The sequence below is a fragment of the Nicotiana attenuata genome, chromosome 11 (assembly GCF_001879085.1).
Source record: "Nicotiana attenuata strain UT chromosome 11, NIATTr2, whole genome shotgun sequence".
Taxonomy (NCBI): Eukaryota; Viridiplantae; Streptophyta; class Magnoliopsida; order Solanales; family Solanaceae; genus Nicotiana; species Nicotiana attenuata.
In genome coordinates, this window is record NC_031999.1 from 8,738,453 (window position 1) to 8,754,007 (window position 15,555).

Genomic DNA, 15,555 nt, shown 5'->3' on the forward strand with positions numbered 1-15,555 from the left:
TAGTACCCCGCTTACCGCTATCTCGGACACTGCCAGATATAATTAAAGCTTTTCATCTACCTTCGGGGTGTGAAACAAAGGTGGGCTGGATAGATATCGCTTCAATTCTTCCAGTGCTTGCTGGCATTCCAGGGTCCATGCGAAATCCTTTTTCTTTTTGAGCAAGGAAAAGAACATGTGGCTTCGATCCGATGACCTCGAAATGAATCGACCCAATGCGGTTATCCGTCCTATTAACCTCTGTACGGCTTTCACACTGTCTACGATAGTGATATCTTCGATGGCATTGATCTTGTCGGGGTTGATTTCGATCCCTCGATTTGATGCCATGAAGCCGAGGAACTTGCTCAAGATTTTCAATGTTTCCTGCAAATGAGTTAAATGGTCCTCTGCGCACGGGGACTTAACCAACATATCGTCAATGTAAACTTCCATTGATTTTCCTATCTGTTCCCCGAACATTCTATTAACTAAGTGTTGGTATGTAGCCCTCGCATTTTTAGCCCGAAGGGCATTACATTGTAACAGTATGTTCCAAACTTAATGATAAACGAGGTCTTCTCCTGGTCCTTCGGGTTCATCTGAATTTGATTGTACCCGGAGTAGGCATCGAGAAAGGTAAGGATCTTGTGGCGGTCGTGGCATCGATCATGCGATCGATGTTAGGCAACGGAAAAGAGCCTTTAGGGCATGCCTTGTTCAAATCCTTATAATCTACGCACATTCTAAGTTTTTTCCCCTTTTTAGGGACTACAACTATGTTGGCTAACCATTCGGGGTATTTTACCTCCCGAATAGACCCTATTTTAAGAAGTTTAGTTACCTTATCCTTTATGCATGCTTCACCTCGGACTGGGGCCTCCTTTTTTGCTTTACCGGTTTGAACCTGGGGTCGAGGCTTAGCCGGTGTGTTGTTATTTCTGGTGGGATCCCTGTCATGTCTAAATGGGACCAAGCAAAACAATTCATATTATCGATAAGAAATTGAATGAGTTTTTTTCTGAGTACGGGGGTTAACCCCGTTCCCAGGTATACCGTTTTCTCGGTCATGTACTCGATCAGTATGACCTGTTCTAGTTCCTCGACCATTGACTTGGTTGCATCCGACTCTTCAGGAACAACTATAGTTCGAGGAGTAAGGAAATCCTCTTCTTCTTCGATTACCTGTTCCTCCGGTTCGGTCGAGGCTGGGGACGGTGATTGCTATTTGGCCGTGTACTTATCTTTGGTGCTTGATTTTTCCAAGGTCAAAGGCACTGGTATCGGTGTCACCTCATCGACTGCAAACATTTCCTTTGCAACGTGTTATTCTCCGTAAACCGTTTTCACACCATCCACTATTGGGAATTTCATCATCTGATGAAGGGTTGAAGGTGCTGCCCTCATGTTGTGGATCCATGGCCTCCCGAGTAGTGCATTATATCTCATGTTGCCTTCGATGACATGAAATTTTGTATCTTGGATGGTCCCGGCCACGTTTACTGGTAGGATTATATTCCCCTTCGTTGTTTCGCTTGCCATGTTGAAGCCATTTAGGACTCGAGATGCAGGTACGAATTGGTCCTATAGTCTGAGTTGCTATACGACCCTCAATCTGATTATGTTTGTTGAACTACTTGGATCCACTAGAACACGTTTAACTTGAATTTTATTTAACAAAATAGAAATTACTAGGGCGTCATTGTGCGGCTGAGATATGCCTTCCGCTTCCTCGTCATTGAATGATAGGACGCCCTCGGGCACATAGCTCCGAGTCCGTTTTTCTCTAGTGATCGACACCTTGGTACGTTTGAATATAGGCCCTTGTGGAACATCGACACCGCCAACGATCATATGAATTACATGTTGCGGTTCTTCCTGCTCATTTTTTCTGTTTGCATCTCTTTCCCTGAAGTGGTTATTAGCTCGATCACTGAGAAACTCTCGAAGATGACCCTCGTTGAACAATCGAGCTACTTCCTCCCTCAGCTGCCTGCAGTCTTTGGTCCTATGGCCATGTGTGCCATGATATTTACACATCAACTTTGGATTCCTTTGAGAAGGATCGATTTGTATAGGCCTGGGCCACCTGGCGTCTTTGATTCTTCCAATAGATGACACGATCCCCGATGCATCTACACTGAAATTATACTCCGACAACCGAGGTGCTTCCGCGGGGTCGGTATGTTTATCAAAACCATGCTTACTCATAGGTCCCCGAGGATTCTTCCCTCGATCGTTTCTCCGATCGTTCCGAGGAGGATTGCACCCGAACCGTTGTTTCTTCGTTCCGAGATATATGGCTGATACCGTTCCCTATTTGATCTCGGTTCCCTATCTGTATCCCTTAGGGCCTTAACCGCCAATCTATTTGGATGAGTTGAGCCCGAGGGGGCTCCCAGCTGGTCGTCCTCGACCCTGATCTTTGACTGATAATGATTATGTACATCTGCCCAAGTCACAGCAGGATACTCAACCAGATTTTGCTTCAATTGTCGTGACGCGATCGAACTCCGCTCGTTTAATCCCTGCATAAAAGCTTGTACTGCCCAATCATGCGAGACCGGTGGTAATTCCATTCGCTCCGTTTGAAATCGGGATACGAACTCCCTTAGCATCTCATCATTCCTCTGTCTTATCTTAAAAGCATCAAATTTCTTTGTCGCAACCTTTATGGCCCCGGCATGTGCTTTCACGAAGGCGTCTGCTAACATAGCAAACGAATCGATAGATTTCGGTGGCAAGTTATGATACCAAATCATGGCTCCCTTTGACAAAGTCTCCCCAAATTTTTTCAACAATACTGACTCGATCTCATCATCATTTAAGTCGTTTCCTTTAATCCCGCAAGTGTTGAGGTAATATGTTCATTAGGATCGGTTGTCCCGTTGTATTTGGGTATATCGGGCATACAGAACTTTTTAGGAATGGGCTTCGGAGTCTCACTCGGAGAGAATGAATTTTGTATGAATTTCTTGGCATCCAAACCTTTCAAGACCGGGAGGGGGGAGGGGCGGTATTTGATCAACACGGGAGTTATAAGTCTCCACTTTTTTGTCATTATCCTCAATCTTTTTCTCCCCGGACTCGATTCTCTTGGTGAGTTCCTCGAGCATCCTCATAATTGTGGGATCAGTCCCCGAGCAATTACCGTTTGATCTTTCTGGCATCGGCTCAGTACGTCGAGTGTTTTGTGGTTTGACTATACTTGGAGTTTTGTGCTGACTCTGAAGCTGAGCGAAAGCAACCTGTTGAGCTTGTAGCATCTCGAATATTACTTGGAGGCTGATCCCCCATCTCCTATACCTTGTGTTCCTTGGCCACCAGATCGGGCTTCCCTACGTACACTTCCTTCGGGGTCTGTGCCTAAATCCGCATTCAAAGCAATGTGTGAACTAACATCGACTGGTTCCACATTTGGCACTTCCCCAGGGTTAATCGGTGGTACGTCGACCCCTACATTGTTGTTTTCCCCATGAAATCCAAGACCATCATCGTCGTGTATGGGTGTGTTTTGTGAGTTTGACATGTTTTAACCTGAGAACAGAAATTCTTGACAAGAACAAGTGTGAAAATAACGTGTGTTATCAGAATCAGTACTGAAACAACCACTATTATCTTTAGCCCCACGGTGGGCCCCAAACTGTTTACCTCGAAAATACGAGTAACAATTAAACTTGTTTATGGTTTTAAAGATATGTGATTTAGTTCAATACTAATTAATAACCAAGAAATCTAACGTGTAAATGAAAGAAGTAAGTAAAATCAAACTAGTATGCAAGCCAGTCTCGACCTCGAGCTAAGGTGGCCTCGAGGTAGGTCAAGAACAATAAAGTAAGAACAATAAAGTTAAAGGACAATTTTGGTGAGCAATGAGCAAGAAAGTTAGAGAGTATATTCTTTTGCCAGTGATTGATGATGGTTACAAATGATCGGGGTCCCCTTTATATTATAGGGGAACCCTAAATAAGGTACATTTCTATTTACAGTAAGGAATCTTATCGGGACAGCTGTTTAACCGCCTAGTACGAATTAGTACTAACTCGTACAAATCTATTTCGGAATTTACGCCATGATCTTGGGGACGTGGCAGGAATCTTGCTCATTCTATTACAGACCCATAACGGTATCATCTCGGGGTTGGTCATACTCGGCTTCGGTGCCCATCGGGTACTTCGATCCTCGAGCCTTGCATTCCGTCATCGAGCTCGAACTTGGTCCATTGGCCTCGAACTCGACCCATCCTGAACTCGGGCTTGAAGCGACCCTTCGAGCCCGTGAAATTAGGCATACTTGATTTCGACCGTATACAAACCGTATTATCAAGAAGTCATATTTTGAATTGAGTTAAAATTTTATAATCAATTACAGTGTCGGGAGTTGATCCAATTCAATCTTTCCTACTCTTTTGTTGATTATGAAGAAAAAGATTCTTCCTCTTTTACAAATTTTATAATCTATTGTTAGCAGTCTCAAAAGGAAAAATTAAAGATAGGAAAGAGCTCTAGTTACCCTAATTGTAGCAGCATGTGTTTGATCTTTTTAACGTTTTATAATAAGTAAAATGATAAGCCGAATTTTTCGTCAGAGATAACTTAATTCCTAGAACTGGTGGCACAACAGCCAGGCAAGATGCTATAAGGATGTTGTACACTTTGGCTGTTAAAATACAGAAATCGCTATTCAACTTATCCTCAAAAATCATTTACACACTTAAACTTTATGGGTGTCCTAACACCCCACTATTGTTAAAACAATTGTATTTATTTACTCACTCCTAAGCCATGTCCCAACTATATTAACTTAGGGAAACACGCGTTTTATTAGTAAGCCACATGAATTAAAATGTCTAGTAAATAAAAATAACAGTCTTTAAACGAGCCTTATTTAAAAATTTCCAAATTGAAGAATCCTAATGCCCAACTATTGAAAATTCTTCTTGCCTCACCAAAATCGATTTGCCTGAACAAAATCAAAGTGACCGGCGCAAAATCCTTCGATTGCATTGTCATGTAGAGTTCCTGACGAGTTGGAGGAAGACCTGTAAGCCGAAGTTCTTTGAAGAATCAAGCTCAAACATTAAAGTTGAATTATCTGTGAAACATTATTACGTTTGGAGGAGAAAGATTAACCTTTGCTTTCAAAGATCAAAACTTCAAAGAGTAATTTGATGCAATTTCGGAAGAATTTAGATAAAGAAGAAATTAGGGTTCTTCAATTGGGTTTGATAAAATATTGGGGAAGAATGGATTTACCGTTGGTTGGGGTTATATTTGAAGTTAAAAATTTAAATTTTTTAAGGTGTTTATAATGATTAAAAGAGAGCAAAGACGCGCTCAATTGCGTTGTCTAAGACGTGCGGCTGACCAGGGGTTACGAGGGAGTAAATAAATACAATTATTTTAACAATAGTAGGGTGTTAGGACACACGTAAAATTTAGGTATTTAAATAATTTTTCAAGACAAGTTGAATGAGATTTTATGCATTTCTCATTTATAACTCAATAGCTATTCAAAAAATGTGAACTACAAATTACTATCATGACTCCCTTTCTTAATTTAAATGAGTGAATTATTTCTAATGTTTCCTAGATTAGTTAAAAGGAAGAAGACAAACATTGCCATTAGTTAAGACACTTTTCACTGCAATGATTGATAGAGATAAGGTTCGTGGGACCAAACATGGTTTCCTTCTACTCCATATTCATTCCTATCCCTTTTTTATTTTTTTATTATTTTTACTTTTTTCTGAAAGTGGAACTGGCCAAAAAAGGCCAGTTCATTGTTCAATCAATCAGAAAATCATGGAACAAGAATGTAATAAATCATATAGATTGGCATTATATTACCCCCCAGATCTTCTTTATCAGATCTAGGAAAGTGCGAAAAAGAACCATTTCGAGTAAAAGAAAATGGAAACAGATTTGATTTTCTAATCTGAAAATAATACAACTATGACTGCTTACTAAGAACCATACCGCACTTATTTTTGTATTTCATTAAAAATAAATTTTGAATCATTTGCTGATGCAAATCGGTAGAAGCTATCAATCATTGCAGAACTGAGTGATAGCTTTGTTAGTACAAGTGTTACCTTGTATCTTGCAAGAACAAAGGTACATTTCCTCTTATCATGAGAAAATAGTAGTAACTGTTTAATATGTTACGCATTTGTGAAGCAAATGAAATTTGATTCATAATGATTTAAATGAACTTTAGACAGATTTAAGTCGTGATGACTCTAATTTGTGTTGTGTTAAGTGGTCAAAATGGCGCATTATATATGCCCATTTGACACCTCAATGGAAGACTAAGACCATTGCAAGAAAGTGAATTATTGACAAGTGACAAGACAATAACCATCTTGATGAAGGTATGGGAAAAGAGATGGATAATTGGAGTGAGCTATTGCACGTGCTAATCTATAAAGATTGTTGGATATTGGTGGGACAAGATATGTTGTTAAACCAATGGAGGAGCCCATTATATTAGAATTAGTAATATGAATATGATAGTGATGCCAATTGCCAGCTTCAAAGTCTTTCAAAACTGCCTAATATGAAAACTGGAAAGTGAGAGTTTCTTTGTATTTTTAGTCCAAAGAAGCAAATTCGGCCCAATAAACGCCTTGGGCCATCAATTTAAAATTAGAATGTACAATAGCACGTCAATTTTCGAACTGATCATTTAAAAATAGTCAGCGCTTGCAAAGTCAATGAAAAATAGCCACTATTCTGCTGCAACACCGAAAGTTCCAGCATAATATACTGGAGATTGGTGCACCTGTGTATGAACTTCCATTATATTATGCTGGAACTCCAACACGCGGAAAGTTCCAGCATAATATACTGGAGATTGGAGCATCTGTGTATGAACTTCTAGCATATTATGCTGGACCGGTGTATTATACTGAACTCCAGTATATTATGCTGGAAGTCCAGTATACTATGCTGGAGTCCCAGTATATTATGTTGGAATATTTTCCGGATTTTGAACAGCGTTTTCGTTCAGATTTATTATTACATGAAAAGTGGCTAAATTTCGATTACTTTTGAAACTGTGGCTATTTTTCAATGACCACATATAAATCAGACTATTTTTGAATTTCTCCCAAGAATGCATGATGTATGTTCTGATCATCAATTCATAATATTCTAGAGAAATTTTAGACAGAAATAAAAACTTTTGAAACTTGTAGTCTAAAACAATATATTTATTTGGCTATAAATCATCTCATTAATAGTTGAAAAGTTTAAAGTCAAATTATTAAATATAGTATTGTAACATTCTTTTTAAGACATATCAAAAGGAAGAACATGACATAAATTAATTGACACAGAGGGAATACAAGGAAAAGGATGCACTTAGCTACTGCATTGACATCCACTAGGAGTAGGATGATGTGAATTGTTCTTCTTTGAGGCTAACTCTTCCTTCTTCCTTATTCTCACCTCACTAAGAACACCTCTAGCCCATTCAGAAAAATAGGTCTCATTGTATCCAATTTTGGCACCTTTATAAACGGCCATGCAACGCCTATCGTCGTCCGAGTAAGGGCAGGGATCACCATCAGGGTCACGCCAAGCTCCCTCGTGTTTCATCCCCGACCAGCTAGCTATCCAGTGATACACATATTGGCCTACGCCTGCAAGTTTGAGCCACCCTTTGGGAAAAAACTCTAACACACTGCTGTTTTTGTCCATGAGGAACATGTTTGTTAATTGTGCTCCGTGTGGGGATATCAGTATGTCTGTCATACTCATCACCTTCACCTGCAGATGTTGTAATAAATAAGGTTTGTCTATGTAAATATACTAGAGTATATGAATTGGCGGACGAATGCAAAATATCAAGAAAATTGAAAGTAGTAAACATTATATATGTACATTCACTTTAGATCCAATGTTTGGTTAGGAGTTTTTTTTGGTCTGGTTAGAGATTTATATGTTTGTAGCAAATGTAAAGAACTTAGCTTTGAATATGATGCTAGAAGAGAAGCTAGCTATATGTGTAATATTGGACTGATATGAACTTAAATGGAGCGACATGAATATTATGAATTTATACGGTTGACAATAACTTGTTTGGAATTAGAGCGTAGCAGTTTTTTTCATTAGTATGTATTGTCAAACTTAATAACACAATAGAACTATGACTATAGCGCACCCTCAGCAAGAATTTCACAATTGTTTCCAGGGATCTATGACTCTAGCACATGAATCATGATAGAGCTAGGATAATTCAGAAAAATACATCAAGTTTTATTCAGTGGCAGTTTTACATACTAAATATTTAAACAATCAGGTCAGTAAAAAACCAATGGTATGTAAATTTTTTCAGAAATCGCAATTTTTATGTCTAAACGCCTACTAAATATTATAAGTGCGATTGTACGTTGATAGTTTGAAAAAGACGGGTAAGGAATCTTTTGAAGTTGGAAAAACTACAGTATATATATAAACATTTTTGACACTATGAATAGTTAAAAGTTATAATTTTTAAGGATTAGAGACCACATATTCTCCCAAAACAAAATATACCAAACAGAAAATTAAAACAATAAACTGCAAATAAGAGTAGAGGAAATTAAAAAGGTACAATAATGATGCTTTTAGAGCCCGTTTGGATTAGCTTATTGTAAATAGCTGATAAGCTTGAAGTGCTGAAAAGTTCTTTTAAGTGCTGAAACTGATTTTTAAAATACGCATTTACGTGTTTGTATAAAAGTGCTGAATGAAACTGATAATAAGCAGTTAATGTGTTTGATTAAAAAGCGCTAATAAGCTAATCTTTTGTTAAAATGACTAAAATACACTTGAATTTTTTCCAAAAGATTATAAATTAAAAATTTCTTTGTAAAGAAAAGGATTAACAATGAATATGGAATGAAGAGAAGGTCAAGAAATTTATTTTGGTAAAAGACATTTTGTGAATTAGAAAATATTATTAAGGATAAACTAGTAAAAGTGTTGGTCAAACTAAAAGTGCTTATAAGCTGAAAAGCCATAAGTTGGGGGTGACCAGCTTATGACATATGGCTGATCTTAGCGCTTATAAGCACTTTGGGTATTTACCAAACGCGTAGATAAGCCAGTAATGGGTTTATCTTGTTAAGACTTTGCCTTGAATTTTTAATCATTAGGACTCTCTTTCTTGAAGGAATGAAAAAAGACTCCTAAAAGGATTAAATCTCCTTAATATGTCTTATCCTTTTCTTGGAAGACAAGTTTTGCACATCTATAAATTAAGGATCTCTACTTGTCACAAGAAAACAAACAAAAACAAAAAAATATCCACAATGTAGTCATTAAAGATTTTGTTTAAGGAAAGATTTTTCTGTCGATAGTTTTTCTTCTTTTAGATTAGTTTTATCATATGTAGGTCAATTGACCAAACCATTATAAACTTTATGCTTAGTTTAGTATATTTTTCTTTTGTCGTCTGATTTATCGTCCACCAAGCTTTGTATTGTTAGTTTCCGCATGCACCATGTTATTTCGAACCCAACATATCTTACATGTACTGATACGGTAACAGAATTTTACATTACCCATTATTATGAAAAAGCAACCTATACTTTTCTTTATAGAAATTAAACAATTTAATGATAGACATAGAGTTTACCTGTTCACAAAAAGTGAGATTACTGGAGTAAGCAACTATGAATCTGCAGCCCTGCAGCTTCTGACATTCCTTTTCAAAGATTTTAATCACAACTGATTCATTATTGAAAGATCTTGGTCCAGTCCTCAAATACATTGTCATTCCGATCACCGGCAATCCCCCTTTGTTCACCTCCGACAACCTACCTTCTAAGCTCACATTACAGTAAATTCTGGCCTTACACCTTAGTAAATCATATACTTGTATCCTTTTTTGTCTAGACATTCCCCCTTCATTATGTCTCATCACCACAGCATCCTCAAAACAAGAAGCAATCATATTGTTTTCAGATTCTTCATTTCCATAATTTGTTTCAATATGAAGTGGTTCTCCAAATGTAGCTTCCATTAAAGATTTCAACCAAGGTCCCATTTTAATCCTAACTTCACCCCAATGGTACAAAATCCATCTAGATGGAACAAGTGAACATTGTTTTTTAATATGCCATGCTACAAATGGTACCATAGCTGACAAGCCATGCCAAATGTTTTCATAGTTATAGTGATTGTAAGATACAAATGTGAGACCTTTTTTTAAGGTGGAATTGTAAGGCAATGTTTCAGGCCATGCTAGTGCATAGTAATTCCATGCACCATCATGAGTATCATTACCTTTAAGGCACAAAACTCTACCTTTTGATGCATTTGAAGGGAATCTTTGGTATTGGACTTCACCTTCTTCATGTGTGTCATACATGGAACTCATGAACCATGTGTGTCCTTGTTGAGCTGTGGAGGAGTAACGTAAGTCTTTCAGAGGAAGAAAAGTAACCGACTCGCGGAGTTTCGTGGCCATTGATTTGGTGAGATTATCTTGATCATTGTTGCAGTTGTGATCATTATTGAAAGTTGATATGCTTGTACTTGTGTTGATGATGACTTTTTGCCATTGATTCAAGAATGTCCATGATGGCAAGAGAGAAGTAGATGGGGTTTGTAAAGATTGAATTTGGAAAAGAATGAAAATAATGGCACAAGTGATTAGGAGATAGATGGAGAATTTTGGTGAGTAGATTGAAAAGAGTGAATTTGTCTTAGAATGTTGTTTGGGATGGTAAGGCTTATACTTGTGGTTACTGATGGTTCTTTCTGGTTGTGATAGGCCTGCTGATCTGGTCATCTTTGGCATGGTAAAAGGAAAGGTTTGAAAATGGAGATATCTGTTGATGATAATGGATTCGAGTACTGAGAAAATACACAAAAATAGAAGTATGTATACATGCATTCCTTGTGCAGGAGGAACGTGGGTAATGTGAGGATATGAGCCTAATTTTGTCACCATTAGCTTTAAAGGGATGAAAAGGAAATCTTCACAAACTTTCATGTTCTTTTTATTTAACTGATATCACGAGGATGAAGGGTATTAATAGTTGATGAGTGATGCCTCCCAAGCACACAAAATACAAAAGACCCCTCGGAAGAAGAGTTTCAACAATATGGAATTCATATTAGTATGTTTGAACCAAGAGCAAACTACACAATCACTTAGTAAGGATGCCCATCAGGTCAGTTATTCCAAATAAATACACAAGTCTGGCTAAATAGACTAAACAAGTCAAGAATAATTGCAGAACTTTTATGAACCAGTCTCCTAAAGGCGCAACCCAACAGCAAATCGCCTACAATGAACTGCCAATTTATCTAGAAGCCAAGATTAATTGGTATAGAAAAAAGTACAACTCTTTCAGCCATGATTATTGTCTCTCTATGCTGCTGCATACAAATGCTTGCAAGCATTCTCAAATTAATATGTTTGATCTCATGGTCATGCTACTGTGATTCATCTATAAGGTCACAGCCTTTCTGAATTAGAAGCAATTGGAAAGCTGCAGCTCTCTCTTCCAACTCAACTTCGCTATAAGCCTTTAGAAGTCTATTGCAGCTTGAGCTATCAAAATCTGTCGCAGCAGATTGCTTCCACTGATCAATAATTTCTCCAACTTCCTTCATATGTCCAAGCATGAGATATGAGGAGAGTATGCAAACATAATTTCTGCTAGTCATTTTTTGATTAGTCATCCGTAAGGATTTCCAAATTTGATCAAGCTTGTCTTTATTTCCCAATGCACCATAGAGAATAATAAGAAAGTCATATGATATCCATTCTCTTTGTGTGATACCCTTCTCAGATTCAACTACAGAGTTCGATCCTGAGTTTACAAGGTTACCTGAGGTGATATATATTTTAACAAGATTCCTATATCTTAACCAATGTTCACCAGAGTCACAGCCAAGACTTATTTCATCAAGAATCCGTCTCACCTCATCAATGTTTAGAGCTGCAGCACATGAACTTACCCACAGATTATAAGTAAATAGGTCAGGTGCAACCTTTTGAAGTTTCATCTCCTCAACAATAAGAGGTACTTTTTCTAGCTGTCCAACAGACATGTACAAAGTCATCATCTCATTATAAGTGATGGTGCTCAGAGAAATATTTGCTTCTTTCATTCTTTCAAACAGGTCCTCAGCTTTGTCAGTTAATCTCAAACTAGCATAGGAGTGGAGGAGAGCAGTATATGTTTCAGTAGTTTTTACAGTGGTGGGAAGTCCTTCAAAATAGCGTTCAGCAGAATCAATTCCAAAAACTTTGGTCATCAAGTCAATGCGGGTGGCATAGTCGGAGTCCAATGCTTCATCCTGATTGTGGTAAACCAGCCATTCTGAGATCTGCAATGCTATAGGATGCAAATCAGTACTTATGCAACAAATACGGACATTGACATTAAATTAGCAGTTCTCATTTAGTGACTGGATTCTAAATGGGATAAAAGCGAAGTGAGGTCTCAGGTTCCCTTTGACAACTGTCAGGCCAGGGAAGAGAACTGCATAACCTAGCAAATACAACTCCAGTTCGTATAAATTCCTTACGTAACTGTCCTCATCCCTAATCCAGGTACACTACAGAACTATTCCTAATTCAATGGCAATGCATCCCTACCTAATCCAATTGGAGCACCAAAGGTTCCCTAAGGATAATACATTTCTTGGAACTGGTGTTGTTTTACAGACACGTCAAAGAGTATAAAGAACTCTAGGCAGAATTTGATTCTCAGGTAGTTTGGGCAGCTTCAGATGTGATTACTTCCAGTAGTTATACAATGAATGACTGCAAGGTGAAACAACTATCTCCTACCTACAAGTTTTCCAAAGCAAAATGGCTAACATGTTCAGATATATTCATGGAATTAAAAATTTCATGGTCTTCTCTTCTTCAAAATATAATTTTAAAAAACTCAATGTTCTCCGTCTTGTGGCCAACTAGAGACTTACCTCGGAAATTTCCTGAAAGTTAACTGAACAAAACTGTAATATGACATAGTGTCAGTATAACTAATCTTCACACCGCAGAGGTTTTTATTCTGGGAGTTTATGGTGGGATGGGAAAAAAAGGGGAAAACCCTCTGAACTAGTTGAAATTTCAGACATCAGAACATAAGCAAAGTGACTAAAGGAAAAAGCTGAGGATATGTCGTGCACATATTAAAAAAAAAATCTCTGAACTAGATTTACAGTGCTTTAGTTAACCAATTTTGGCTCTATTTTTAACCTGTTCCTAAAACTGGAAGTGAAATAGCAGATAAAGTATAAAGCAAACTCACTGATCCATCACTATCATCCACTGGCTTATAGATGAATCTCACTTTTTTTTTTTGATGACCGAGAAATCGTCTGGGGCCGATCCTTTGGACCAACCGCAGCCTTCGAAACTCGGTGGATAATGGGCCCGCCCCTTTACCCTTCACCACTTAAATACCAAGCTTTGCTTTGCATGGTGTGGGGGCTTGAACCTGTGACCTAAGACACAAATCCACCACCCTTTGCACTTGAGCTAGGCCCTGGGGGCTAGGTGAATCTCACTTTTTAAACTAAAAAAAGCAAAGTTGTACCAGTTCTTGACCAAAGCAGTTGTTCTCATTGCTTCGATGAATCTATCGCAATCAATCGCTAACTAGCCTTCACTACCAAACTAGTGGGATGGCTTTATGATCCTCTCTGAACGTTCCGCTCTATATCCATATCATTCCAATGCAAATAAAAAAATAAAAAATAAAATATCTTGGCAAACACCGGAACTGTATAAGTGCAACAACAACAATTAAGTCTTAATCCTAACCAACTGGTATAGCCTATATGGATCATTTGCTTCCATTGCGACCTGCTCCTAGTTTTGTCTGCATTGCTTTCAAGAGAATGCAGGTCTTTTGAGGCAACTCTTCCTGTTTTGCGATACCAGTAGAGTCATGCTAGATTGCACGCACCTCGACTATTCAATTGGGTACACATATCCTTTCACTAGTACAGGTACTTGGTAACTTCGCCTATTAAAACATACACAGATTGAACGTAACCAGCTAACCTTTTTGGCTTTACTGGTACTGTGATGCTGGTCTCCCATGATCTTCATTCCAATTTCATCGACAAGTAAGCTAGACCCTAAGATGCTCCCATTCATACTCCCTCCCTTTCAATTTATGTGAACCTATTTCCTTTTTAATCCATGCCAAAAAGAATGACCCCCTTTATTTGGAAACAATTTACTTTTATGCAATGATTTATAACCACACAAAATATATGTGCCTCATTTTACAACATAAGTTCAAAAGTCTTCTCTTTTTTCTTAAATTCCGTGACCAGTCAAATAGGTTCGCATAAATTGAAACGAAGGGAGTATTAAGTTAGGTCTACTTTGTTCCCTGCCTCTGATCATGAGTGTCGCATTTATGTCGGTGCAAATGAGGTCTACATAGAACAGGGTAAAATTATCACAAACAGCATTCTTTTAGTTTGCCCTCTATAAGTGCTACATGTGCCTCCTGTCAAATTTGATAATTTCTAATTGACTAGTTTTGTATGATTAAGTGGCTATTTTAACATCCACATTTCTACAACACTCATTTTGTCCACATCTCTATGTTTATACCTGGAAGTAAAAGATAACCAGGGGGGGGGGGGGGGGGCGGCAAATTGCGCGTTCAAAGACAAATCTAGAGAAGATTGAAAAGAAAAAAGGAAAAAAAGAACCTCGAGGGCGTGCTTGAATCTGCGTGAGTTGCGGAGTTGTTTGGAGATGTGACGGAGGTCAGAGATGGAGAGTTGTCGGCCTTCAGTGACCCATTTCTGAAGCACGTTGGTGGCGCTTCTTTTGGGCACTCTAAGACTGAATATTCTGCTCTTTAAATCATCTCCCGTTTCACCCTTTTCTTCCTCCCCAGAGTTAGAGGAGGAGTCTTCATAGACAACTTCAGTTGTTGAACTAAAAGATCTGAATAGACTCCTTTCTCTGCCACCAGCTTTTCTGAATTTCCCAACAGAAAAAAAGCGAATCAGGTAAGTTTAAGAAAAACAATATAAGTGCAGAAATATGGAGAGAATAAGAGGGTGAAGGTGAATACCTTGTGAGAGTGACGAAAATGGAGCGAGCAGCCATGGAAATTACGCTTCTTCTAGGTGTGTCAGCGAGCACCAACCTATAGCTGAAGGAATGGAGAAAATGACAAATACTACCCCTTATGTTTGCGGTAGGTTTAAAAGAGTACCTGTGATATATAACTTCTGAGCAGTTTTAGTTCTTTAAGTTAGCACATGTATGCTGCTTATCTTAATTTATCACTTAATTGTGGTAAATTAGCAGGATTCCATGCAGGATAAAATAAGTTTTTGTCCGGTAATTAGGATTTAGCCACAATTTCATAAGTAATTAGATTTAGCCACTTTATACTAAACTTGACAAAAATACCCTTCTTCTTTTCCTCCGTTTGCGTTGCTGGCGATTTGAATGAAATAGAAAGCCTATTCAATGAGCAATGGATACGACTCTAATAAAGTATAAAGAAATATTCCGTATATACCGCAAAAAGGATAATAAACCCTTAATGAAAGAGGAGAAGAATAAGAAAAACTTTTTACTATG

General features: G+C 38.0%; 2 protein-coding genes across 2 annotated transcripts; both read right to left on the reverse strand.

Moving 5' to 3' along the window:
- LOC109234092 lies at positions 7,276-10,968 on the reverse strand. The gene is made up of 2 exons (XM_019399938.1): positions 9,604-10,968; positions 7,276-7,751 (listed from the first exon to the last, which is right to left on the reverse strand). The coding sequence occupies exons 1-2, from the start codon at positions 10,963-10,965 to the stop codon at positions 7,344-7,346; spliced, it is 1,770 nt and encodes a 589-aa protein (XP_019255483.1). The 5' UTR covers positions 10,966-10,968; the 3' UTR covers positions 7,276-7,343.
- Positions 11,063-15,179, reverse strand: LOC109234093 (pentatricopeptide repeat-containing protein At5g09450, mitochondrial). The gene is made up of 3 exons (XM_019399939.1): positions 15,038-15,179; positions 14,667-14,940; positions 11,063-12,311 (listed from the first exon to the last, which is right to left on the reverse strand). Exons 1-3 carry the CDS (start codon positions 15,070-15,072, stop codon positions 11,412-11,414), a joined length of 1,209 nt encoding a protein of 402 aa, XP_019255484.1. The 5' UTR covers positions 15,073-15,179; the 3' UTR covers positions 11,063-11,411.

Excerpts from the sequence above, each read along its gene's own strand:
- LOC109234093 (XM_019399939.1), bottom strand. The coding sequence starts at position 15,072 with ATGGCTGCTCGCTCCATTTTCGTCACTCTCACAAG. Across the intron at positions 14,941-15,037 it reads ATTTTCGTCACTCTCACAAG|AAAAGCTGGTGGCAGAGAAA; the intron begins GTATTCACCTTC and ends TGGGAAATTCAG. Across the intron at positions 12,312-14,666 it reads GATTCAAGCACGCCCTCGAG|ATCTCAGAATGGCTGGTTTA; the intron begins GTTCTTTTTTTC and ends ATAGCATTGCAG.
- LOC109234092 (XM_019399938.1), bottom strand. The coding sequence starts at position 10,965 with ATGAAAGTTTGTGAAGATTTCCTTTTCATCCCTTTAAAGCTAATGGTG. Across the intron at positions 7,752-9,603 it reads ATCTCACTTTTTGTGAACAG|GTGAAGGTGATGAGTATGAC; the intron begins GTAAACTCTATG and ends CAACATCTGCAG.